At 37.8% G+C, this 27706-nt stretch overlaps 1 protein-coding gene across 1 annotated transcript; it reads right to left on the bottom strand.

Annotated features, from left to right (window-relative positions):
* Window positions 1-752: 752 nt before the first annotated feature.
* On the bottom strand, window positions 753-24153 carry LOC121896020 (suppressor of tumorigenicity 14 protein homolog). Its single transcript, XM_042409627.1, has 19 exons — window positions 23102-24153; window positions 19125-19287; window positions 18410-18540; window positions 18231-18301; window positions 17562-17752; window positions 16238-16273; window positions 15679-15907; window positions 15019-15155; window positions 13797-13894; window positions 12663-12763; window positions 10700-10833; window positions 10417-10521; window positions 9005-9112; window positions 8742-8858; window positions 8493-8618; window positions 7517-7700; window positions 5717-5988; window positions 4214-4347; window positions 753-3472 (listed from the first exon to the last, which is right to left on the bottom strand). The coding sequence occupies exons 1-19, from the start codon at window positions 23141-23143 to the stop codon at window positions 3311-3313; spliced, it is 2541 nt and encodes an 846-aa protein (XP_042265561.1). The 5' UTR covers window positions 23144-24153; the 3' UTR covers window positions 753-3310.
* Window positions 24154-27706: the final 3553 nt, after the last annotated feature.

Raw genomic sequence — 27706 nt, 5'->3', positions numbered from 1 at the left:
AATTCGTTGATGTCAAAATTAGCAAACTAACACATAATGCCACGCCTAAAATTCAAATATAAAGTCAATTGACAGGTGGAAGTTATATCCAGCAAAATAAATTGACAAAACAGGAACACAAACAGCAATCCCAGCAATAACAAACTCAGTAGGTATTATTAAGAATTCGCCCGTGGATGTTTTGGGGCAGGGGACCCTGTAGCAACAAGCTTAGTTTGTTTGGATGTCTTTAACTCACAAATCACATTAGCATGCACTTCTCAAGTGTAAGAAAGTTTGTATTAGTTCATTTTATGTAGTTCAAAGACAAAAAAGGCGCTTTGTGTGAATGTATTTTTATTCTTTATGAGCTGGCAGTTGCTTCCAAAAGAAAAACAACTTTCCATTCCATCAAAAATAAACACCACCCTTTGAAAGAAAATATGTATCTGTCTATAAATTAACCTTCATATTTGCATTGCTTCGTATTTGCATCATAAGCAGTAATTGACTTAATCTACAGTCATGATTATCTACACCTGAGTCCATTTGCTTGTAGAATTTAGTAAATTATTGTATTTAATTTAAAGACTGATTCTTTCCATTGTAGATTTGGGCCATGCTGTATTCTGAACAAACGTTATCCTCCACTGGTTGTATATTATGTGAGTTTGTTAAGATGCATGTAAAGTTTTTAACATTTAATAAACTGTCTATGAAAGAAAAACTTAAACTACAACTTATGGGGGCTGCAGGCCACATCTACAGAATAATACATCACAGCAGTTTACTTTGTAATCCTTCCACAATGTAAGTATTCTGCCACAGCAAAGAAACCATTCTAATGTTTAGCAACCCACACAAGAAGTATCACCAGGACAAAAACAAGGACAGACAACCCAAACACACCAATGTTGTAAAAAATAAAAGCAGGAACACTGTACAAATAAATACATTCAGCAAAAAACTCATCAAAAGGCGAAGAGCGCAAAAAACAAGTAAAAAAAAGCAAGAAATGTCACAAAAACAGCTGCTTAAATGCAAATTTGCTTCAAACTGAATCCAGAATTGGCGCCCCACAGTGGTAAAATAAATAAAGACACACAGACAGATCTGACACTGAGATAAACTGATTCTCACCAAGATCATCCAACTGTTCCACAAACAAAAACTTATATAATTAGAAGATGCTACAATCAAATAAACGTTCCGCACATAACAAAGAAGAGAAAGAAGAAGTGATGAGGGCCAAAAACTGTCTAATGTAGCTCAATAACTGTATTAAATTTTACACTTTTTAAAGGCTGTCAGACACTATGTTTTTTGGCTAACACCAAGTACCAATCTATATTTCTAATATTAAGTGTAAATATTTTTTTTATGAATAAGAGCATTAATTATCATCAAAAAATATTAATATGCAAAAAATTTAGTAGATTTTTTTTACCCGTTGGCCTTCGTCTCTGCTGTCAGCAGAAAATCCGAAAGTTTTTGTTCTGTTTGCTTCAAAAGAGCAGCCCCGTCCTCCTGTTTCTTACTGCTAAATGATTATTTGGCCAGTGCTCTGTCCCTGAGAGCCTCCAGGAACATTTAAGGGTCCCTTCAAGTACCGACAACATGATAAAAAGTTGGTATCATGACAATGTTCTGTGAATCTCTAGAGGATCCAGGACGGTTCCCTGAGGAGCTCCTTCATGCAAGTTTCATGAAACCTGACAGTTATTCTGGATACTTAGAGGTTCTTTTACATGTTTATCTATGTAAAGAGTCTTTGAGTGTCTTTAAAAGCACTGTATAAATAAAATGTATTATTACTATTGCCTTTTAGCAGTGCTTTGGGCTAAATGCTAACATAGGCATGCTAACATGCTCACCATGCTGCTATGCTAGACCATGTTTAGACCATGTCCACACTGAGCCGGCTAAATTGGTAAACGCATCTTTTTCTCTCCATTTTGACCCTCTGCTCCTTCCACAATAAAACAAAGTAGGAAGAAGAGGAAGAAGAAATGTGTTTGAGTTCAGTGTAGTTTTTATGGACTGTAAATCCTGTTCAACACGTTTCTACCAGCTCTGCCAGAAGTGAAGTGTGAAGTGACTGCAGTTATGGAGAAGTTTGATATTAGCTAAGACCAAAAACACATACTGACCCTGTTTAACCAGAAAACAGACTGATCTTTGAGGACATTTGTAGTTGGAAGGCACTTATACTAAAGAGTTTATTAACATCCCTTTTAGCCCTGAGAATATTTTTTTATCATCATTATTTAAAAGACATTCAGCTTCAAGAGAAACACATCAAGTGTTTCATTTAAAAAATTACATAAAAAAATAAAAAATAAAAGTTCACATGGAAATATACCCGGTTCCTAAACTGATCAAACTTACAGACACTGGACTCTCTACAGTTTACATTGACACAGTGACTCTGTATAATTATTGAATAATATGCAACTTTTTGTGCTTTTTTCTTTCTTGCAGAAGCAGAGAGCAGCTGTGGTTGCTAATATTTTATTAGCCCTGTTATTTAAAATCTTCATAATCATTAACATTCATTATCTGACACACATTCAAAACATCAAACACTGTACAGTTTTGTTTTCATTGATTTGGTACCACTCTCTACAAAGTCAGCCATTAACTTAATAAATAATACGGCTCAGATTTGCACAGATTTACTTCAGCCTTGAGACTGAATCTACTGTTGGTGTGACTGATCATAAAGCCTTTACACCAGGTGACGTATCGGAAAGTGGTACCACTATTTTTATATTTCTGTCTCTACTTTTTTGATCTTTCCATTTTTAACTAGTATTTTTCTATGGATAGCAATTAGGGGGGACACAAAACTAAAAATGTTAGCGTAAAGTGCAACTTGTTTTCTCTGTAAATTATAAAGAAGCTTTAAATCTGCTAATGAGGACTTTAAGTAGTAATAATCTCAAGATAATGAGCTGCTGTGGTGTCATTCATCTCTTTAACTCAGAAGATAGAAATGTGTCCCAGTGCAGAGCAGAAATTAAAATGACTAATGTAAAACAAAATGACTAAGTGAACGATGATCTGTTTCATGGAGCTAAAGAAACATTAGCGCTGACAGCCGCTCTCAGCTTCTGCTTTGTAACATTTTGATCCACAGACACCAAAAACATGACTTTATAAACTTAAAAAAAAAAACCTTAAAAAAGAATGTATAATTCACAGATTCTGCTGTGAATATTAATGTCATATTTTGGCCTGAAAACAGACTTCAATAGAAAAATAAAAACTATCACAGCCCACGTTCACCTCCAGTTATAAATATCCAGAGAGCTCGTCAGCTGCTGTGCTGCTATACGCCGCTGTTCTCCTTTATCCAGCTGCGGTATTTGGTAATCCGGGTGTAGACGCCGGGTTTGTTCCTGCGAGCACAGCCGTCGCCCCAGCTCACCACGCCGGCCAGGAAGACCCGTCCATTAGGGCCGGTGACGGACAGCGGCCCGCCGGAGTCGCCCTGAGAGTCAGAGAGGAGAGTTTCACACTTGATCTGAATTACACTCCTGTAACCTTCCAGTGAAAAACTTAAAGAATTTTATGATTTTATCTACTGTCATGTCTTCATTATGTTCACTAAAGCTCAATTTTACATGATTACAACTGAAAGTTGTTATAAATTGCTGTTATATATACATATTCATCACTGCTGTTTTACTTTCATTTGATTTTCTGTTTATTTTACTCTTTTCCTCTTTGTGAATATATTTCAATATTTTAATTGTTGTTTAAACTTCTTCTCTTTATTACTTTATTTTTTATTTGTTAAGCACTTCAAACTGTATTTTGTGCTTTGGATGTTTTACACAGTAAATAAAGTTTATTATTATTATCATTATTATTATTATTATTACAATGTTAACACTGCTGGCCCACAAAAATACACTTAAAATAAAACAGATGCCCCTGAAAGGAGCAGTAAACATTACTTTTTTTTTTTTTTTAAATTGACTACAAATGGTTTTATACTATTCTTCACTGCATTGTTACATACTGTATCTTGGGATGTATAATTAGTGTAAAGTACATAAAACTTTAAAAGTTCCTCACACATAAATAGTTTCATGTTTCAGTAATTTCCTAAAAAAAACTGTAAACTGCAGTTTTTAACAAACAAACAGAAGGAAATAGTGCTTTTGTTGGAGACTGTTATCGCTGCTATTATCTCACATGTCTGTTGTGTGTTAATAACTTGTGTTACCTGACAGGCGTCCACGCCTCCTTTGAGGACTCCGGCACACAGCATCCTGTCAGTGACATCACTCATCAGACTCTTACACACCGTGCTGTTGACGATCCGAACCTCCGCCTTCTGCAGGATCGTCGCAGCTACGCCTGACAGACAAGGTGAAGAAAGCTTTGTCTGAAATTTGTGTCTGATAAGTTTTTTTTTCCACAAAAAAGTCCAATCACCTGGTTTGAAACTCTTCAAACATCATCTCCTACTTCTCCTCAATATGTCAATATTTTTTCCCTGCTGGGCACCAGATGTCTCCTCCTTCACTGTAAAGTCTATCCTTAGTGTTTATGCACTGGAGGCTTCAAGTTTCCATATCACACTTGTGTAAGTTGCATACTGGACCAAAAATTAATTTTTGATGAATCGATAAAGTGTCTCTTGATTAATCAACTAATTGTTGCAGCTTCATACATTTTAAGAACATGAGATTTAAAATTGATCCTGTTTAATTACATTTAAAGTCATACAAAATCCCTGCCAGTCATGCATCAAAGCACACAGGAATCACATGTATGAAAATGTTCCTCTAGTTTAAGGTGGCTCTAATATTTACATCTATAACTCCACAGTCTGATCTATGTGTGTAATGTGTTGATCGTGGCTCGTAGTGATGAACCTTCAGAGAATTATCAGTGACTCTGCAGCTCCTCTCGGCTTTACGGAGTTTTATAGTGAGTTTCAGCTCATTGTTTATCTGTCCGGCTGCAACTTTACTGTTCTGCTTCACTCTCAGCGTCTCATAGCGTAGTTTTCAGAGAAAAAGCTGTAAAGAGTCACTGTACACGACCTGCTCAGCACCAAACAGCAAACAGACACAGTTAGCTGTAGACTAGCTGGTGAACATAGTGGAGCATTTGGCAGCTAAAGAGCCAGATATTTCCCTCAGGAGTTGGTAGAGAGTAAAAACTGGAGGTGCTGGAGGTGGAGCTAGTTTCAACTACTTTATCTACAGTTAGCTAGTTTTGTCCAGTGGTTCCCAACCTAGGGGTCGGGCCCCTCCAAAGGGTCAGCAGATAAATCTGAGGGGTGGTGAGATGATTAATGGGAGAGGAAAGAAGAAAAAACAAAGTTCTGATACAAAAAACTGTTTTCAGTTTTTGGACTTTTTCTCTAATCTTTGATTTTTGCTGAAATATTGGATCATTTGAACATTTATTGAAATGAAAGCATGTGAGAAGTTTAGAGGGAAAAATCACTATTTGGTGGAGCTGTTAACAACTCATAGACATGTGAAATGTGACCCCGACTACACACTGCTTTTTGTAAGACGTCAAAAGCCAAAACGGTTGTAAACCACTGGTTTCATCTTTAAGTATAAAGCAGCATCACATGGAAATACTCAAGTAAAGTACAAGTACCTCAAAACTGTACTAAAGTACAGTACTTGAGTGAATGTACTTAATGTTACTTTCCATCACTGGATAATTCTCTTTGAGAAAAATCAAAGGTGTGTTTTTAACCCACCTCCCTCTCTGGTGGCTCCCCAGCCGGTGATCCACGCCTCTCGGCCTGCTGGGAAGTCGTATGTGGGGGAGGGCAGGCAGATGGGCCAGACGTTCTGGTTGAGGGTGACATCAGAGTCCAGCTCCATCAGGGCGATGTCGTTGTCGTAGGTCAGCGGGTTGTAGTTCGGGTGGGCGATGATCCGCTTCAGGTTCCTCCTCACCGTCCACTCGTTGGTCTGACTCTGCACGTGCAGCCCCAGCAAGGCCTGCCACTGGTCAGCCCGGGAGTACCTGTGACAACACAACACTCGAGAGGTCAGAGGTCACATCTGCAGGAAGTAACAGAATAACTTTACTATATTATAGACTTCTATTATTAGAAAATGTGAGTTCAGTCTTGAATATTTAAAGCTCTTATATACATGCAGAGTCAGTAATAGTAACCACTTTATGCTTTAAGTATTATTAAAGGAATATTCTACCCAAAATGTATTTTGAAAGGTAGCTATAAAAGTTTGTAACTTCCTGTTTGGTGTTAGAAGGCAGATGTCGTTGGTTTTAATTCATAGCAGTTGAAAAATTAGTGTATATCTGTATGAATAAATATTTTTTTCTGTAATCTTTTATGTCCTTCTTATTTTACTACCTGACCTGCCTAATACTGTTTTCATTGATCAATTGACAATAAATCATTACTCTTTCTATAATGTCAGAAATCATGATGAACGCACAGAACAAGTAATCAGACTTCCTCACTTGATCAAAACTAGTCTGTTTGTAATGAAATGAAATGGAGAATCACAAGTTACTCTAAACTCTGAACACACGATTTGCAAGTGAAAGTTAGTGTGTGAATGTGAAAATGTATTTAGAATTTGTTTGACTCTCAGTTCAGACACTGAGGTTGGCAAAGTGTACGGATCCGCTGAGCTCTGACGCTAATAATCATTAGCAAAGCTGAGTGTAGGAAAGCTTCAGCTAGCAGCTTCTCGTGTTCACCGAGCGTCACTTTCAGCAGTTAAAATCGCAAAAACCTTCGTTCTGTTCGTAACTTGATGACAAAATGAAACTCGTCTGTTGTCGGTTTGTGTGTCTGTACTTGACCAAAGTGTTTCTGTAGTCACAATAACTCCAACAGAGTGAGACGTCTTCTCTGTAGAGGATCAGGAGTCACATTCTCCACTTCAACTTCCCTTCAGATCAGATCCATTATTTAATCTTATAAACTTAATATTTTTGAATCAGGACCTTCCCCATTTGGTAGCTACAGCTGTTATTACATGTCAGATATATATTTAATCACCATTTAGGTAAATATAAGTAGGAGATCAGAGTCTGTGTTGGCAGATAGTCAATATTACTACCGACAATAAGCTGCATGTCCATCCCTCAGTGTTAAGTGAAGCCTTCTGAAGATGAACACAAAATTGCATTTACACAAATAACATCTGTGTTCTTTCACTTTGGTTTGCCAGATTGATTATTTCAGAGCTTTTTTATGAAAAGTCACATTCATACATTTATCCTGAAGTGCTGAATAGACGCAGTTTTCACCACGACTTGGCGATGATTATGTTTCATCATTTATCGACTTTCATGATCACATCATGTTGCCAATTTACATGGTTTTGTTTAAATTAATTATCTTGTTAAAATGAATGATTCCAAGCAAATTGCAACATTTTTGTTTTATGTGTGTGAATCATTTTGAATTAGTGTTCACACTCGTTACTGACAGTGTAGAAAGAGTTTGTTTATGTAACAGGTTGGTCTGATGAATTTCTCTCTTCTCTATCAGCTCAGAGGAAGGAGCTCCTACTTGTCTGGTCCGTTGTCCTGGACGCAGTGGGCGGCGGTCAGCAGCCAGCGGCGGCTCAACACGGACGCCCCACACACGTGACCTTTGCCCCTGATGTGGAGGCTGACCTGCCACGGCCACTCGCCCTCCCGGGACGCCTGACCGCCAACGATACGAGAGCTCCGGTACGGCCTCGTCCCGCACTCTGAAAACACACCATGATAATGCACAGTTAGTGATATAAACCACACACACTTATTACCGCTGACACCACAGAGCAGCCAGCGGTGTGTTTGTATGGAAGTTTATAGATGACAAAAGACAATAAACACATTCTGGTTTCTGTTCAGTCTACAGGACGACATTTGAGAGCTTGCAGAACAGAATCATGAGCCTAACAGATGTTTTGAGCCTGAAAGAGGGTTTGTGTGACCTTGTTTGAGTCATCAATAATAATAACAATAATAATAACAATAATAATAATAATAATAATAATAATAATAAGTTATGAAGTGCTTTACATAAAATTACAAAACACAGTTAAACGATAAGTAATAGATAAAATTAAAATGATAAAATACAACAAAAGATAATAAAACAAATTGTAAAACAAATAAAAAGCAAGTCTAAAATAGTGAGTTTTTAAAAGTGACTTAAAAGAAGACAATGTGTTCACGTCCCTGATCTCTTCTGACAGGTTGTTGCACACCTGAGGGGCCCGGACAGAAAAGGCCCCGTCACCTTTAGTTTTAAGGTTTGACTGAGGAATGACCCACCGGAGGGTCTCAGGTTGCATCCAGGCTCATAGAGGGTCAGTTATATATCTAGGAGTTAACCCTCTACATGCTTTAAAAGTGATTACAGTTTTAAAATCCACTCTAAGACAGACTGGGAGCCAATGAGGTGAATCTGGTTCTGCTCTTATAAATCTGTGTCTGTACACTTTCAAATGTGTTTGATATTAAACGATATCTTTTGTTGTGTGTGTCAAACGTACCGCAGTCTTCCTCATCGGAGCCGTCCTCACAGTCCTGCTCTCCGTCACACTCCGGGTTCAGTTTGCTGATGCAGCGTCCGTTCTTGCAGCGGAAGGTGAACTCAGAACACTGCTGCAGCACCAGAGCTGAACGACGGGAGAGACACAACGTCAGTGCTTACACGTGTTTGTGTGTGTTAGTGTGTTTGTGTGTGTCTATTTTATATAAACGAGTGTCAGTGACATGAAGGTTCAGCGTTTGTTTCTTACATTTTTCACATTTAGACTCATCAGATCCATCGGAGCAGTCGTCTCTCCCGTTACACCTCAGATTCTCAGGGATGCAGCGTCCGGTTCTGCAGGAAAACTGTCCCGGTTTGCATTTTCCTATAAAAGGAAGAGAATTGAAACAACAGTGAGATCTTCACTTATGGAACAGTTTATAACCTTATCTTTTAATAAACTCAGCTCTGTATTCAGCGGTCTGAGGTGTTTGGTCTTTGCTTCTGTAAGTTCAGTTCAGTCTGACTCACCACAGTTTTCCTCGTCTGTGTTGTCTCCGCAGTCGTCAAACCCGTCACACTGCCAGAACTTGGGTTTACAGCGGCTGTTCTTACACCTCATCTGAGACGCTTCACACTCTGAGAGGAAATATGAAGAAGAACATGTTATAATATTTTCTGACTTCTGTACTCTGCCTGTGTCTCTGAGGTCCTTCTGAAGACGTAAATCTTGAAAAACAGCTCACAAATATATAGTTTCAGGTTTAAAAAAGGCTCAGTCATTTCCTTAAACAGCTGGTCACTGTAGCTTTAATCAAACAGGAAGAAATTGCATTTGTTGGGAACTATTTTCAGCGGCGGATTAATCCACATTCGGTACTCTGATGAGTATTTCTGGCACATTTCTAGATGTGATTTCAGAAACTACTATTTTCAGGGTGAAAAAATGAAATGTTATATATATATATTTTGTTTTCTGTATAGTGTGACGTCCCTCTCGCCTTCTGCCTTCTTCTTGTGAGAGTGGTTTGGCTTCCTGGCTCAGGAGCTAATAGGAAGAGTTGGAGATGACATCAGGAAACGACTCTACAGCTGAGTATTTTAAGACTCAGTCTATTTAAGTGGCTTGTTAACCTCTCTCTCCTCTTCCTCCAGTTAAGGTTTTGTTTGTATGCATCACACACCACACTCATCACTAACATTATATAAATTTTAAGTTGATAATAAATGTGATTTTAGGAACTTTAGTCATGTGTGGTTCCCTTTTTTGTCACTGACATTGGGACCAATTTGAGACAAAAAGGATATGGTTCAACTGTAATTCATCAAATTAAAACCCACATATTGAATCTTATCAGGTTTAACTTTTGCAGTAACTAAAATCTAAAATAACTCAAAGATGTCTGATCAGCTTTTGTTGTCTGAGAAGAAGAATCTCGACAGTTTTTAATGTCGAGGAGCTGAAAATGAGCCGAGCAGCATCATATATGAAATGTACGTTGAGTTAACAGCTGCAGCTGCTGATTCACAACTATGAAGCTGATGAGATTCACATGTTGATCTGATCTGAATCAAAGTTTAAAGGGCGACGACGCCATCTGCATTCTTTTCAAGGTTGGTCAGATGGAAACGCCCCCTACAGTGACACACAGTCTAGTGGTAGTCCTACAGCGATGTTACAGAGTGATGCGTCTTAACTCACAAACAATCTTTGTGTGAATACAGACAGCTGCTGCAGAGACACATCAACCAGACAACACACTGACTCTATTTCATTAGCATTAATTATCTACAACTGATCTAAAAGCTGTTTTCTATTGATGTTTGCTAATGAAAAAGAGTGAGGAGAGATTAAAGCTTTGGTAAGAGATTCATTAGCATCTGAAGTAAATCTGGGTTAATCTGGTGCAAATATGCATTGACAGTCAGTGTTTTGGACTCACTGCAGTTGTCCTCGTCGGTGCCGTCTCCACAGTCGTTCCAGCCGTCACACTGCAGAGTCTTGTTGATGCACAGGTTGTTGGTGCACTGGAACTGTCCCGGACAAGCTGATCAATGACATGACAAACAGTCAGACACTTCACACAAAATGCGCTTTACCATTTGTAATGACGGAAGCAAATTCAAACTAAAAACTGATGGCATGCTTTAGAAAGTAGCCACAGTGTGTAGTTATCGGGTTAAAACACACCAACGACTGTGAAAAGGATAATAAAGAGGTCTTACGGTTATTTGGGACAAAGGCTTCGTACTCGGCGATGAAACCTTGATCAACGTAAGACGAGTCCGAGTTGAATCTGACGGTGATCATGTTGCTTCTAGTGGTGACCACGGTGCTTTCTGGCTTACTGCCGCAAAGTCTAGAAGACAGAGAGACAGGACGGTAATACAGTCACACAGAGTGGTTCTATTGATTGATACAGAACAATAAACATTGACCTTAAGAGCAGCATCGTTACTGTACCAACCAACTGTAGACAAGTCACTAAACCTGCAGTCTTAACTTAAAAAGTTAAATCTAAAATCATGATCAGAAAATGAGATTCATACGTAGTAGTGTGTCAGTTTCATAAATGAAAAAGTCACAATTCTCATGTATTTAGTACTCAAGCTTGTCTCTCTGGTCTCTTTCAGGTCATTTCAGGTCATCATCATTCAACATTATCATGTCCAAGTCGATGGGTTCACCAACCAGCAGCTCCCACGTCTTGAGGCTGAAATATCTTAAAGTACCACTGACAGCCTCTAGCTGCTCCAACAGATTCTCATTCCAAAAGCCTCAACTTCTGTCTAGAAATATTAAGACAATCATTGTTTTCAGTGAGTCATTATGGTCTCTCTAAATTCAGGTCCTCTAATAAGTGTGATATTGGTCATTTTGGGAATTATTGCTCCGTTAATAAGATTTGAAGACTTATAGTAGCTTTGATGTCTGCTGTGTGGGTCTTGATTGACAGCTGTGATTGACGGTTGGCTCACCTGCTGCTCTCCCTGGCTCCAGGACTCACACTGAATCAGATTATTGTTGCAATATTTCACTAAATTTAATGTTACTTCATTATGATACCTGCCCTGTTAGCACAGTTTAGCTAAAGTAGCTAACGTTAGCCCAAGTGTGCAGCGCTCGGTGTTCCCAGTAAGCTAGCATTAGCTCGGATCTGAGGTAGTGGGGCGTGTTTCCAAAGCATGAAAGGCAACACCCCAAACTCCTTGTCTGGAAGGTCCTGACTCCAAATGGAAAAGATGGCACCAACCATTAGTTGCAACTCTTGGCTTCAAACTGGCTCCAATGCAAACCAATGAGTGACATCACACCTCACTACGTCCATCTTTATATGCAAGACAGGGTTCACTTCTTTGATCATTCTTAACCCTTTAAGTATTAAGGTCAAGTCGAACTGAATGAGCTCTGTCAGTGACACGGTGCGCTCGTCCGAGTCTCTGAGGACTTTTCTAAGCCATTGGGTTTGTGTCAGAGTCATGGAGGACTGATCTGAGTCACCATGGTCATACCAAAATTATTACAAGACTTGTTTGTCTTGAAACAAGTCTGACTTGAAAGTTCTTGTTGCTGACATGGGCATTGTACTCTTGACTATGGACTTGCCTGTCTTGACTAGGAACTTGTTTGTCTTGACTTGTGAACTGTTCTGGGACTTCCTGGTCTTGACCAGGGACAAGACCAGTCATGAGTTGACTCGTGGCTTCATAGCCAAGACTTCAAACTTACGTCTGATTCTCAGAACTACGACTCTGTACCGTCGCTGTGAGTCAGAGATTCATTAAGGGTTTGACTTGAAACTTGTTGGTGTTGCTTTGGGACTTGACTTGTGACATGTTGCTTGACTTGGGATTTGACTCAATAAGACTTGACACTAACTTGTGACTTAAAAAACAATGATTTGGTCCCGTCTCAGTGAGTCAGTGATCCATTAAGATCATAACTGTCTGACGCCACGTTCAAGTTTATCGTATCCCTGCAGCTGCAGTCATATTTGAACCACTTTCATTGTGCTTCAAGTCACTGAATATGTGATGATATCTAACTGAATTATCATATTTGAGTCACATGTCATTAACTCACCACAGTCACTTCAGTCTCAAACCGTCAGTATTCAAGTCTGACCACGAATGAAAGAGAAGAATCAGAAGGTATTAAAACCAAGAGCAAACAGAACTGCAGACTGACCTCTGACCGTTGATGTCAACATGATCCTTCAGACATTTGTTACTGTTTTGTCCCAGGGAGAATTTCTTGAACTGAACTTTGACAAACTTTTCCTTCGGGACCTGAAAAAGACAAAAAAACAAAGACAAAAGATAATTATGAATATATATCACTGATCTGAGTTTTTATGAAATTTAACGGAATAATGTGCAAATTCAGGCGTTTTTTAAAGATGTAAAGTGATTTCCCACTGAGAAACACTGTGTTTGTTTACATTAATTAGTCGACCTGGTGCCTGTTTTCTGTTGATGATAGTAAATTCATATTTTAAATCAACTGTGTAATCTAAGAACCATATTTCCAACATTTCTAAATATATTTTTTAAATAAAATGGTCAGCAGTTTTAAAAATCAGGTTAAAAATCATCCTGGTTTCTGTGATGGAGAGATCGACATTTGCTTTAAGAGTAAAGACAGTTTTGACAAATGCTGGAAAGGATGGATCGAGTCTGTCACAACATTTAGATCATATTTTCAGTAAAACGGTGTCAGTTGTTCAGTAACACCTCTGGTTCTCTGCTACAATCAGTTAAGTTGGATAATTGATCTATAAGGACAAACTTTTGATTGCTTAGCCTCTTTTTTCCTTTTCTCATTGAATCTTGTTTGAATTCTGTTTTATTAACAATCGTTACATTTAAAATATTTTCTGCCCAAAAAGCAGTCATGTCTGCGATATAAATGAGTCCAAACACGACGTTATTATCAACTTCATTATTATTTTGGCTAAGTTCAATATTCATGGGAGCAAATGCAATAAGGTTAATTTCTGCTTTATTTCTTGTAAAAAATAAACTCAACAACATGTATATAATGTGTGTTTTTTACTACTGTTTAAACTGTTCTGATATTATCTCTGACATCTTCACTTCCTTCCTTTTCTGAATGTGTTTTGTCTGCGTCCTGAATAAAGTTCTGAAGGATAAAAAGATAAAATCTCATCAAGTAACCAAACAGGTCAACTTGTAGCTTAAAGTAGAATGAATGGTTAATAATGTGAAACATTTAATGAGTTGTTACTGTATCGTTTAGCAGATCACAGATCACATGATCAACCTGAGAGAACTGAGAGTGTTTATATTTGAAGAGACCGACCTGGATGTCCCAGACACACGAGGTTCTTGGAGGATAGTTGGAGGGGAAGAAAGGTGAGGAGAAGATGCCTTTATCTCCCGTCAGTTTACCTCCACACTCTGAACAACAAGACAGACAGTTCACACTCGAGTCAGCCTCCATTAACCGATTATTAACATCACATGAAGCTGATAGTAGAGAGGTTCCACTAATCTCCCTCCGATGCTAAAATGATCCCTGAAACTGGAGACGTAACCTCAGAAAAAGAGACTAAGATGAATAAATATTATGAAACTTAATGCAAAGTCAGAAAAATCACAATCATCATTTCATATTTTAAATCTTACTTTCACTTTTTAAACAAATGAACTAGAGCTGCAACAATCAGTCAATTAATCGATTATTCGATTGACAGAAAATTATTCAGCAGATACTTTGATAGAAAATAGGGGTTGTTTGTTTGTTTTTCTTTAAAAAAAATTTGCCTAAATTCTCTGATTCCAGTTTATTTTCTGGTTTCTTCAGTCGTCTCTGACAGTTAACTGAATGTTTTTGGATTGTGGACATTTGAAGACGTCATCCTGAGTTTTGGGAAACAGAAATTTTTCACCATTTTCTGACATTTTATAGATGAAATGAATTGATTAATTGAGAAAATAATAAACAAATTAATTGATAATGAAAATAATTATTAGTTGCAGTGCTGAATTGAACACGCCTGCAAATAGGTTAATTTTTTTAATTATTATTATTACCTGTTTTCAATAAAAATCAAATCATTTGATGAATCAATCAATCATTGGGTTATAAATTGCCAGAAAATGGTGACAAATGTTCATCACAGTTCCCAGAAGCCCACTGAGATGTCTTCAGATATTTTGTCTCGTCTCATCAAGAATCAAAAACCCCAAATTATTCAGTTTCCTCAAACATCAGACAAAGAAAAGAGAGAAAGAGAGAAACTGGGAAATTTGGGGAATTTTTTACTTGAAAAATAACAAGTAACAATCTCGAAATTAATAAAAAATAAATGTAGATTAATTTTCTATCAACTAATCAATTCATTAACTAATATTTTCAGCTCTGACTGAAAAGAAGTGAAATCATGACACATAACTTTAAGTTTAAAACAAGTAAAATTATCAAACAGCAGTTCAGCATTATGTGCATTTTTAGACTGATGTTATAGAGGGATGCATCTGACGAAGAACTGTTACTGTTCTGAGAGTATTTTCTGTCGTACTCGGTTCGGTCAGAGGGATCTGGGAGTAGTTGGCTCTGAAGCCGGGGAAGTTCTTCTCCTCGCTGGTGACCAGAGTCAGCAACATGACGTTCCGAGAGGACAGGAAGGACAGGGAGCCATGGGGATACCCACACTGTCTGAGAGACACAAACGCAACACCGTCAGTCCCTGTGACTGCTGGGAGCAGTAAATAACTAACAAGTGCTTCAAAATTCTACTTTCTACTCCACTACAACTATTGAACAGCTTTAGTTACTTTTCAGGCATCAAGACAAACTGGTGAGTCACTTTTAACTGAAGCAGCTGGATCAGCTGATAGCTGCACAATCTGATGTTTGTTAATGTGTTTTTATGGTGATGGTTGATCTTCATCTCTCTGATATTCAAATGTATATTCAGACTGTGTTGGCGTCGTCGCTCAGGCTGCTGTTTTCTGACTGCAGATATGAATATTCAGGACTACTCTGCGTTGATGGCTCCGGGACTTTGCTTTATTGCAGATATATCTGTATATTTATTAATGCTTTTTGCGCTGTTAACATATTTAAAGCTTCATTTTGAGTTCTCTCTTTGAATTATTTAATATGAGATGCTTTGATTCACTACTTGGACAATCCACTGTTTCCATTAAAAACGAGTCTGTGTGTGTGTGTGTCTCACTCTGTCAGGGCGCGGTGCTCTATGGGAGCCAGGGTGTCGTAGATCTTGATGAAGTCCTGCTGACAGTCGTCCTCCAGGATCAGAGTGTGGAAGTCCAGCTGGACTCGGTGGCCGGGGTCGGCCCGCAGCCGCCACTGCAGGTAGACGTTGGGCGGGTACGAAGAGTCTGGGAACCCCGGAGACTGGACGATTCCAGCTTTACTGACGTGGATGTTGAAAGACTTCTTCACTGAAAATACAATAAATCAGGTGTCAACTATTACAATAACTCACAGCACAACATTAAAACAGAGAACGAGCTTTTTTATCGACACACATCTGTTTTAAAATTTGTTTTTCAAGATAAGTTTTGGAGCCTTGTGGAATATTTCATCAAACTGCCAAAATACTTTCAAACAAACTGTGTTAAGATACATTCTGTGTGATACCACCTGATAAAAAGAGTAAAATTTCAATACAGTTACAACTTTAAAGGTAGAGAGGACTTGATACAATTCTTTTCAAGAATTCCCAAAAAGAAAAAACATCTAACTCTCATCAATAAGAGTTAAATTCTTACCAACTAATGTAGTCCTCATCATGCGTGGATCTATAGCTGTGAGCAGAAACATAAACGGAAAAAAAAAAATGTTTATTTAAACTCAACTAAACTGCACAGTTTTGCTCAAAAGTTGCATTTTCACTCTTTCACAGTAACTATATGATAACAAGTCATCATATAGTTCAAATATTTCTTCTCTGGTGAGATTATGAGAGACAGATGTTGGATGATGTGACGCTGCCATCTACTGGCCACTGATGGTCTGAACACTGGGAGACATTTATTCTTGTGTCTTAGAGAAGAATGACATCATTCTGACAGATTGAATAGATTTATACTGCCACACATTGTCTAAACCAGCTTTAGTTCACCTTTTAAATTGAACAGCTGCTAAAATCACCAGTGAATTACAACATTATATTTTAGCTTTGAAAGCTAAAAACACGACAGAGCAGCAGTTTCTCAGCCTCACTGATCATTACTCAGTAAGAGAAGGTACTTAAAACGGTTTATTACAACATGGATGTTATTTCATAGTTTTGTCCATCATGTCTGTTAATTATGAGACCTGAGATCATCGTGACATCACAACAACAGAGTCCTGGATGTTTGTTTCCTGTTTTATTGTCTGTTTCTTGTTTGTAATGACGTCACCGTCTTCACTGAACCTGGAGAGCATCATTTTATTATCATTGATAGAAAAGATGGACAAAACTTATATTTTAAACATTTCACCTAATCGATTAGTTGCCGACTATTAAATTAATCGCCAACTATTTTTGATAATCAATTAATTGTTTTGAGTCATTTTTTAAGAAAAACAAATGTCCAAATTCTCTGATTCAGCTTCTTAAATATGAATATTTTCTGGTTTCTTTAGTCTCTGTGACAGTAAACTGAACATCTTTGACTTGTGGACAAAACAAAACATCTGAAGACGTCAGATTAGTGTTTTGGGAAACACTGATCAACATTTTTCTGACATTTAATGGACAAAACAACTAATCGATTAATCAAGAAAATAATCAACAGATCGATAATGAAAATAATGGCTAGTTGTAGCTCTAAAACTATTTAATTATTCTTTAAGCTAATATGCCAAAAAATCTCCTGGTTTCAGTTTCTATGATGTGATGATTTAATGCTTTTATTTATATCTTCGTCACTGCAAACTGATGATCTCTGGGTTTTTTTTTGATTGTTATCAGACACAATAAAACATTTAAAGACGTCATCTTTGACTTTACGAAATGATCACGGGCTTTTTTCACTAATTTCTGACATTTTATCAATAAAACTACTTCTGTCCTGTAGTGGATGTTGAGTCACTGGGCTGTCAAACCTCGTGAGAGGATGTTGTTGACGTTGAGAGCGTCGGTGGGTTTCAGCAGCAGGCGTCCCTGTCGACCCTGCTGACTTCCTGCCGGCGCCTCCAGAGACTCGATGGCTTCGTCCAGTGAAGCCTGCTGAGGGACTGGGAGGTCGAACTCTGACTGGTAGTAAGCCACCACGTTGTCGCCGCTGTCTCCCTCACTGCAGCAGCAGAAACACAGTCAGACGAGGATGTTTTACTCAATGTTCTACACAGTAATCTTCAAATAGTGCAGAAAGAACCAGACCTTTATTTGAAACAGGTTTATATTAGAGGCAGGTCTTTGTTTCTAATCCTTTTTTTTATATTGGATCATATTTTAGTGAGAAAGTTCCTGTTTTCTGATCTTTCTGCAGATATTTCACATCAGAAGCTTCCAGCAGCGTAACAGCAGGATACAGTTCCAATAACTGATGTCAACTCTCGTTTAAAGCTGCTACTTCAATAATAACCAGCGGCACATCCAGCATGAAAAAACACATAAAAGCTGCGTGCTAATGAACTTTTATACTCTGATTAATTCCAGTTGTTTCAGTACACTTCCTACAGTAATTACATGTAATTTACCAGCTAAACAAAACAGGATTTAGTGTTTATTTACTGTTTAAATGAATGATGTTCATGTTGATGGATTCGTACCTGAAGGCCTGAACTGTGGAGCCTGTGAAGTATTTTTGCAGCACTGAGTTTTTGGAGTACATGAGTTTCAGCTGAAAGATAAAAAGGTCACAAATTAAAATCTGTCCAGCGTCACAACAATCACCTCGACGAACACAAAGCAGAGGAAGAAACGTTACAGCTCAGGTGTGACGTCTCACCTGCTGCCTGACCAGAGAGGCCAAGTTAGAGAACTGAGGACTGTTCGGGTCTTCATACGCCGCCATGAAGTGCTGGTTATTGATTCCCATCGAGCCGATGTAGACTCTCTTCACTCTGACGTCCCTACGCACTGAAGACACACGGACATGTTACAGCGAAGACTTTGGCACTAAAAAGACTGTAACGTTGAAAGATATCTACTTGACGCTGAAGCTTCATATTAGCTTCAGATAAACTTTTAAATACATTTTTGCACAGAAGGAGGACTGTGGATTTTGTCCTCCATCACTTCCATTGTAAGGTCATTATGAAGGGATCTTCTAATGGTCAGTATGAACAGGAGGAATGATTACAGCAAAAACAGCTTTAATGTTCATTTGGGATCATGTTTGTCCGTCCTCCTCTGCTGCTCTTCCCCGTTAAAGGCAGAGAAGGTCTGGATGTGATGAAGTACAGAGACAAAACAATGAAACATATCACCTGCTAACAGTTTCTGGCTGCAACGTTTACTAAAACTTTCTATTTGTCTCACCAGCATAAGTAAAAACCTTCATATCAGTCTATTGTTTGCCTGCAGCATCATGTTCATCTACAGTTACTGTTATCACCAGGCTCTGCTATGTGGTGAGACTGGAGGCAGCCTGCAGACATGTGAAATCTGATCACATGATGTCTGTTTCCCCTTTTGTTGTATAAATGTTAAAATGATCTCACAGTGGAAGTGCCAGACCAGCAGTCCGGTCAGCAGAGCCAGAGCGGCGGCCGACAGCAGCAGGCCGACTCCGATCCACAGCTTCTTCCGGCGGCCGGATTTCTTCTCCAGCTGTTTGGAGTCTGAGGCCGGCAGGAACTGAAGCGTCGTGTCCCAGTCGATGTCCTGCAGAGAGAGAGAGCAGATGATCAGAGTCAAGAAACACTCAGTGACTCTGTCGACTGTGGAAACATCAACACTTGGATGAGAGGAAACAAAACGCTGACAGATCAGCAGTTTTTATCGGGACTATTCCTTCGGTTTATATAATTATCTTTAGCAGAACTTTTCTTTGCTAATTTGAGTGAAACAGCCCTTTAAACTTCCACTACATGCTGCTCCAGGAAATCTCTGATTGTACAGAAGAAACAACTTATTTTAATGTCATGATGATGCATGACTACATTAATACATTATTTTGTTAGAGCTGTAATGATTAGTTGATTAATCAATCGACATGTGAATAAAAATGTGAATATTTTCTGGTTTCTTTAATTTTCTATGTCAGTAAAAAAAATAATCTTTGTTATTTTTGCGGTTGCATCTTGTTTCAGAGAACAGTGATCGACATTTGTCACCATTTTTTGAACAAATATCTGATTGATTAATCAAGAAAATAATCGACATCGACAAAATAATTATTATCTGCAGCCTGAATTTCAAAGATATAAAACAGAGAAAAGCAGGAAATCACACTGGAGAAGCTGGAACCAGCAACGTTTGACATTTTTAGTTAAAAATGATTAATTGTTCGATAATTAAAACATTAATTTTCTGTCGATCAACAATCAATGAATGGTTGCAGCTCTACCTCTGCACGGCCTCATGCTTTAGTAATGACTCAGTCTCGTCATTCTGGTCAGATCTGTTTTCTGGTTCTTTCATCTGATACCAGTTTTAAACTGAGTTTCATTCAAACGTTCCTCTGTTGTGTGTTTAGACATTTAACACTTGAGAACTTTGGTTTCTTTTGTTTCATGTTTTAATGAGTGATTTGTGGAGAACAGGCAGCTCAGTCTGTGTGAACCTGTCAAACTGTGTGAAAGTGAAAGTTGACAGGAATGCTTTTAGTGCTGCTGATTCGCCGCGCGGCGCGTCAGCATGTTGTGTCCTGCCTCCAACAACAACAACAACAGACCTGATCCGCACCTCCCCTGCTGCGTGACGTCAAACTGTCAGAACCGGGTTTCTCTGGAAAGACGAAACAACTCCCAACAACTCAGAAACCGGCCGACGAGCCAGTCAGCAGTTCCTTTAGGTCAGAGGTCAAACCTGACAGCATGAGTTCAGTCAACAAATAGCCTCAATGCTAACAGCTAGCGGCTAAAACAATGACTTGTTTTTTACATTTTCAACACACCAGGAGCACAGATGCATAAAACTGTGTGTGTGTGTGTGTGTGTGTGTGTGTGTGTGTGTGTGTGTGTGTGTGTGTGTGTGTGTGTGTGTGTGTGTGTGTGTGCGCACAAAGCCAGAAATATGCAGGCACATTCTTTTCATCTGATTCATAAAGCCGTGTGTACACATTGCTCTGTTTTATAAATCTCACTCATTGTGGGATCCAGGCTCACACAGACAAGCCTGAACTCCACTCCCACACTTATCCAAAAATATATTTAAACACGACTTTAATCAGCAGTTTTAATCAGAAGTTATGGACATGCTGCCTGCTCCACCTGTCAGTGAAACTAACAGGAGAGAGGAAGTGCAGTGTTCTCCAACAGCATTAATACATCACATGGTCTGTAAACCATCATCATCATCATCATCATCATCATCATTATTATTACACATCAGAAATGTGATCAGTTTGTAGCTCATATTGAAACTGATATTACAGGATGAGTCACAACTACGGATAAAATAAAAAAAAACATGTGAACAGAGAAGTAAAACGATGCCTCTTGTGTAAATTGAAAGAATGATAAAGTAATTAAATCAATATTAAGTTTATAAACTGTGGTGGAAATTGAAAGATGAATTCAGAGAGAAAGTTATCTGTCAGAGTTTTATTGCAATAAACAAAGTTGACATTTGCAAATGTGCATCTCCCATCAGGCTGAAGAGATACTGCATGAAGTTCAGTGTCAGTATTTGTTCATACAGACGCATGTGTGACAATCGTCCCGTATCTGTCACCTTCACAGGTTTCCTGTAAGTCATTCACCATCTCTCTCTGGACTTTCTCTGAGTTTCTCTCAATCTTCCGATGATTAGGAGTTGAAAGCTGAATCCTTATCTGTCTTTCCTCCCTCAGAACTTTCCCTCTCTGTCTAATGAGCAGCTCACCTGTGATGTTACCTGTTGGGAACATTTTCAAAACATTGTGCTTTTGGCTTTAAGGCAGTAAAACATGATCTGAAGACAATAACAGACGCGAATAAGTTTCCATTTCGTAAACACGCCTTTGTTTGGTATTTTATGGATTGTTGTGTAGACGCATAAATATCCCGATCAGTGCAGCCGGTTATCAACCTAAATATTGTTTTATTATTTAGATTCCGTCTCTCAGCTTATTTTTCCACCTTATAATAAAACTTGCAGCTGTTTATACATCTGGACCCTGGAGAGGCTGATCTTGGACCATCTCAGACCTCAGATGAGCTCATCTCTGCACCTGCTGCTCCTCAGTGCTGGAAGATTCTTTAATTAAGTTATCTACCAATACAGCAGTTTAACAATACTCCATTACAAGTAAAAGTCCTGCATGAAAAATCCTACTGCAGTAAAAGTACATAAGTATTATGAGCTTGATGTAGTTAAAGTATTGCAGTAAAAGTACATAAGTATTATGAGCTTGATGTAGTTAAAGTATTGCAGTAAAAGTACATAAGTATTATGAGCTTGATGTAGTTAAAGTATTGCAGTAAAAGTACATAAGTATTATGAGCTTGATGTAGTTAAAGTATTGCAGTAAAAGTAGTGGTTTGGTCCCTCTGACTGATATATTATTATATATGACATCATTAGATTATTAATAGTGAAGCATCAGTGTTAGAGCAGCATGTTACTGTTGTAGCTGCTGGAGGTGGAGCTAGTTTACACTACTTTATATACAGTTAGCTAGTTTAGTCCAGTGGTTCCCAACCTAGGGGTCGGGCCCCTCCAAAGGGTCAGCAGATAAATCTGAGGGGTGGTGAGATGATTAATGGGAGAGGAAAGAAGAAAAAACAAAGTTCTGATACACAAATCTGTTTTCAGTTTTTGGACTTTTTCTCTACTCTTTGATTTTTGCAGAAATATTGGATCATTTGAACATTTATTGAAATGAAAGCATGTGAGAAGTTTAGAGGGAAAAATCACTATTTGGTGGAGCTGTTAACAACTCATAGACATGTGAAATGTGACCCCGACTACACACTGCTTTTTGTAAGACGTCAAAAGACTAAAAGGTTGGAAACCACTGGTTTCATCTTTAACAATGTGTTGTATTTTAAAAGCTTGTTATATTATCCATTGTGTCAAATCTTCATCTGAAAAGTAACTAAAGCTGTCAAATAAATGTAGTGGAGTAGAAAGTACAATATTTCCCTCTGAAACGTAGAAAGTAGCATCACATGGAAATACTCAAGTAAAGTACAAGTACCTCAAAACTGTACTTAAGTACAGTACTTGAGACACACATTAGATATATGAAGCATTACAAAATATATAGTGTATAAAACCATTAGCAACTGACTCAGTGTGCTGTAGAAACCGACAACAGAAACCAGTATAGACAACAGAAACCAGTACAGTCTGGACTGAAAACCACCTCAAACCTTGAACACCTGAGGTCATGATGATGATCAGGATTATTATTTATGCATTAATTATTATTATTTTTTATTATTTTTATGTTTCCTCTGTTTGTTTTCTATCTTTAATCTCAGGTGATACTGACAAACCTGTACAGGCTGTGACGTCACGTTGAGGTTACTATTACAGGTGTTGGACTCACCTGCCTCGGGCTGAATTTAAGTCCTGAATCCAGTGAATCCATGTTGACTTCAGGTCCCTGCTGATGAATGTTGTCTTTCTTTTTTTTATTATTCCTTATTCTTCGGTTCGTGTTCCGTTTCCCGCCGTTGAGCGTCTCTCTGCTGCCATCACTGTCCCGCTGACATGGCGACCACAGGTGAGCAGCGGCAGGTGTGTGTGTGTGTGTGTGCGTGTGTGTGTGTGTGCGGCAGGTAGAAGCGGAAAAAAACAACTTTAAAAGCTGTTTAGTTGAGTTTAAAGTGACGCAGTAACTGCAGGAGTCGTTCCTGTTACCGGTCAGAGCGGGTTCAAACACGTTTAAACGGGTTAATACCGGAGGAGTCACACCGACAGGTCTGGCGACAAGAAAGAGGAAACCGGCGACAGAAGATCAGAGAGACAGCAGAGATACACACACACACACCTGACGCTCCCATCATCCACTGCGCGACGGAAAAAAAACTTGTTTTTTTTACTTTATTAACAACAGCTTAATGACAAGTTAATAGAAAGACCAAAAGTCAGTCCCGACATCCGTTTATAATAGCATTATAAATAAGCTCCTATTTTATTTATCATCACTTTTAAGACTTATGTAATATGTGATACTGCACCTGTTCACGAGAACACATTACTTATCTATAGGTTATGGATATATAGATATATATCTTATATAAACACAGATCTGGTGGAACAAGCTTCAGGACTCTTACATGAAACAGTTTTAACACTAGAATATTTAAGATTCTGTTGGATGATGTTTAATATGATGAATCCTCCTGTTTCTCTTAATGTGTCTGTTTTATTCTTGTGTAACTGTATTTATATTAGTCTTTTTCTTTGCGTTCTTTTGTATTTTGTAAGTCATTTGTCTTGTGTTTATGTTGTATTAATGTTTGATATAAGACTGTTGGTTTTACACTTTTGTTATATGACTTGTTTGGTTGTGTATTTCTGTATTTTTGTTGAAAATGATTCAACATGGACACAATCAGATGTTGATGTACGTCATAGATCATCATGACTGATGTGCTTCAGCCCTGCTTCTCTGTTTATCAAACTGTATTTGCTGTTTTATTTATTTATTTTTCATATTCATATTTGATTTATATTTCTTCTCTTTTCTATCAATGTATGTATGTCAATGTAAATATGAAGTAAACTTAATAATAATAAAGTCTTCAAAAAAACATGAAAAGAGTGATAATAAAAAATGGAAAATATTTGAATTTAAGAAACTGGAACCAGTGAGGTGCTTTATGTGTGTGTCAATAATGACAAAATGTGCAAGTAAAACATTAAATTTATGTTCTCTCTGTGTTCAATTGTTTCTAATCTCTACGATAATTTAAATGATTTTTCAAGTTTATTTAATGGACAGGTTCACAATTTATCAAGTGTGTCTTAAACCAACAGTCAGGAGCCCAAATGAACAGTGAAACCTGTTTTTCTTGCTGTAATCATTCCTCCTGTTCATACTGACCATTAGAAGATCCCTTCAGAATGCACTTCTGTGTAAACATGTATTTAAAAGTTTATCTGAAGCTAATATGAAGCTTCAAGGAGGCCATCAGGGAAGTGGTCGTTTGCTGTGGTCTCAGCGTCAGACCAACATGTGTGTATAAATCAAGGTGTGTGTTGAGTGCTGGGTGGCTGTAACTGTCTGTCAGCCTGTTTATAGGACAGTAAGAAAAACAGCAGCATCAGTTGTTTCAGTAAATACCCCAAAACAATATGTGTATGTTTAAGTGACGGCGCTATCTAGTGGCCGTAGGGATTATGACTCTTGTCTGTCAGGAGCAAAGTAGGAAATCAGGCGACGTTATCATGTTATTATTATTAGAAAGTGAGCTGGTGGTGTAGATCAGTGTTTGGGGGTTTGGTTGGACCAGATGGAGGTGCAGGGATTTGGGCCTAGCAGGTCTCCAACGATACCTGAAACTCACCTGGACCCCTCCAATCCAGTTCAGTGTTCAAGGTTTATAAAAAGACATTATTATTTTCAGAGTAGATGAATCTGTGTACGTAAGTATGATTCATCTGAGATATTTCGTCTTGTATTTTGGGGGAATATCTATCAGCACACAATTTCTAAAGCCTCTGATCCTCAAGTGTTTTCAGTTTATTCAAAATATGTTTAATACATTTTGTGGAAGCGGCTGCATTATATTGTGCAATCCTGTATTTTATAATGACATTAAAATTGAACTTTGAACTATGTATTGTCTACTGTACACTTCAAAAAAAAAGTTATTTCACAGAAATTTACTGTATTATTTTACAGGGTTTTTTCGTTTTTTCTACGTTAAGTGTAAATGCCATAAAAACACAGTAAATTATTGTTATTAAAAATATTCACCATAAAATAAAGGCTGTAATCTGTAAATTAATATAATGGAATATTATAGTTTTTTAACAGGATTTTTACTATTACTGAATGTAAAAAAATTTAAAAAGTTAAAAGTGTTAAAAAAGTTTAAAAAAACAAAAAAACACTTACCGTCAAATAACGGTAAAAAAAAACCCTTTAGTTATTCTACAAAGAATTTTTTTTTAAAATACAGATATTTACTGTAGACATTATCTGCATTTTTACAGTCCAACTGTTGTAAAATAAAAACAAAAAATATATAAAATATTGCAAGAATGCTAAATAAATGTGTACAAAAAAAATGAAAAACATTGTAGAAATACCTTAAAATTACCTCATTTAAATAATGGCTTGTTTTATACAGTATTCCTTTGTAAATTCATAGAATTATCCAGTTTATCCTTAAGACTGCCCCATCAAAGCACAAATTTCTGGATGTAAAACACAAAAAAATTATGTAAAATTATATTCAAACTATCCTCCTTTAACACCCATTAATGGCATCTTGAGAGCTTTAGGCTTTAATTGTATGTGATCATCTCATCCATTTACAGTAAATTCCTGGTAAAAAATATTGGTTTGATACTGTACAAAAAAATAGGATCATGCGAAAATGGCTTACAAAAACATCATTTTAATAATCATTACCTTATATAAACATTATCTGAAAGTAATTACAAGCAACTATCCAATAGATCTACAGACTTTTCCAATTAATGTATGAGATTTACTGTATATAAACAGTATTTGACAGTAATTACAAGCAACTATCCAATATATTCATCTGACACTCTTCTTCAGAGGGATATTTTTTATATATTGTGTGTACACTGCCATCATTCTTCAGAACCTGCCACAGCTGTGAGTACTGTAGCTCCTTCAATTTGTTTTGTGCATTGCATTGAGGGAGAATATTATCCATCAATAGCACACACAAAAATAAACCAAAAGTAAATTTTGTCACTTTTCCATTATGAACATACTAAACATTTAAACCTGCTGTATACTGAATGAGTGATCCAACTGTGGTGAATGATGAATGAGCAGAATACGCTGAATGAAACTTCTTTTGTCCACTCTACTGCTGTGTTTTTTAGATATATATTGTATAGTCTGAATATACGTTCATATTTCTATCTCCAGTGGATTGGAAATGTGTTTTACTTCTTTAGTGGAAATGTCAATCAAAGACAGTCTATACAGGCCAACACACTGCTAAGTAGAGGGGCCTCTAGGGGCCTTTAAACTGGGAGAAGCAGAAGAATTTAAAAATATACTGTTATGACCTGGCCTAGGAGAAACCCTGGCACAACAAGGGATTTTGCAGCCTCTAATTCATAGTTGTGGTTTCAGGGTGAGTTAACAGCAAAACAACAAACAAAAGGGATCTAAAGCTAATCAACCTTAAATTATCTATTTAAACATAAAGAAACAAAAATACAAATCACTGACATAACTCCTAACTTAACAGAAATAGGAGGAACTGTACACAGTGGGTCAGAGAAGCAGAACAACAACAGCAACAACAATAACAATAGATACATGACTAGCAACAGCAGGAACGGCAGGAGAAGGACATCCCCACGTCAGTGCGGTCCATGGGGTTTCCTGTGGATGAGAAAGCACAAAGAACTCCGGGGAAGAAGTCAAGTTAGTAACATGCATTAATGGTAAATGAATGCATACAGATGGAGAGGAGGAGGAGAGAGGAGCTCAGTGCATCAATGGATGTCCCCCGGCAATCTAGGCCTACAGCAGCATAACTAAGGGCTGGTCCAAGGCGAGCCTGGTCGGCCCTAACTATAAGGGTCCGGGACATCTCATCCAGGTAGCATCAGTTAGAATCAAGCTCTCGCTGGACAGTAGCCTCCATCAGCTGTGATCATGTGGAGCCACTTGATAACTGGCAAAACACACTCAATGTAATTCTGCAGACCAGTTAGAGACTCATCCTACCTGATAGGAAGGGACCGCTTTACGGCTATTATGGAGATAGGACGAATAATTTCCGCCCACCAATAACTTTGTCGATATACATTTGACATTTGAACATTGTATTGAGATAGACTTGAAAAAGTCCAAACCTATCCTTGAATCTACTTAAATTTTGAGAATGCTACAGGAGGCGTTCAAGTTCGTTTCCCATACAATATGTTATATCAACACTGCACTGATAGATATTGACATTTCTGTGAGTGTACTGAGAAGTTACAC

The sequence above is a fragment of the Thunnus maccoyii genome, chromosome 4, assembly GCF_910596095.1.
Source record: "Thunnus maccoyii chromosome 4, fThuMac1.1, whole genome shotgun sequence".
Taxonomy (NCBI): Eukaryota; Metazoa; Chordata; class Actinopteri; order Scombriformes; family Scombridae; genus Thunnus; species Thunnus maccoyii.
The sequence above is the reverse complement of the archived record's forward strand: the minus strand, read 5'-3'. Positions and strand labels throughout refer to the sequence as shown.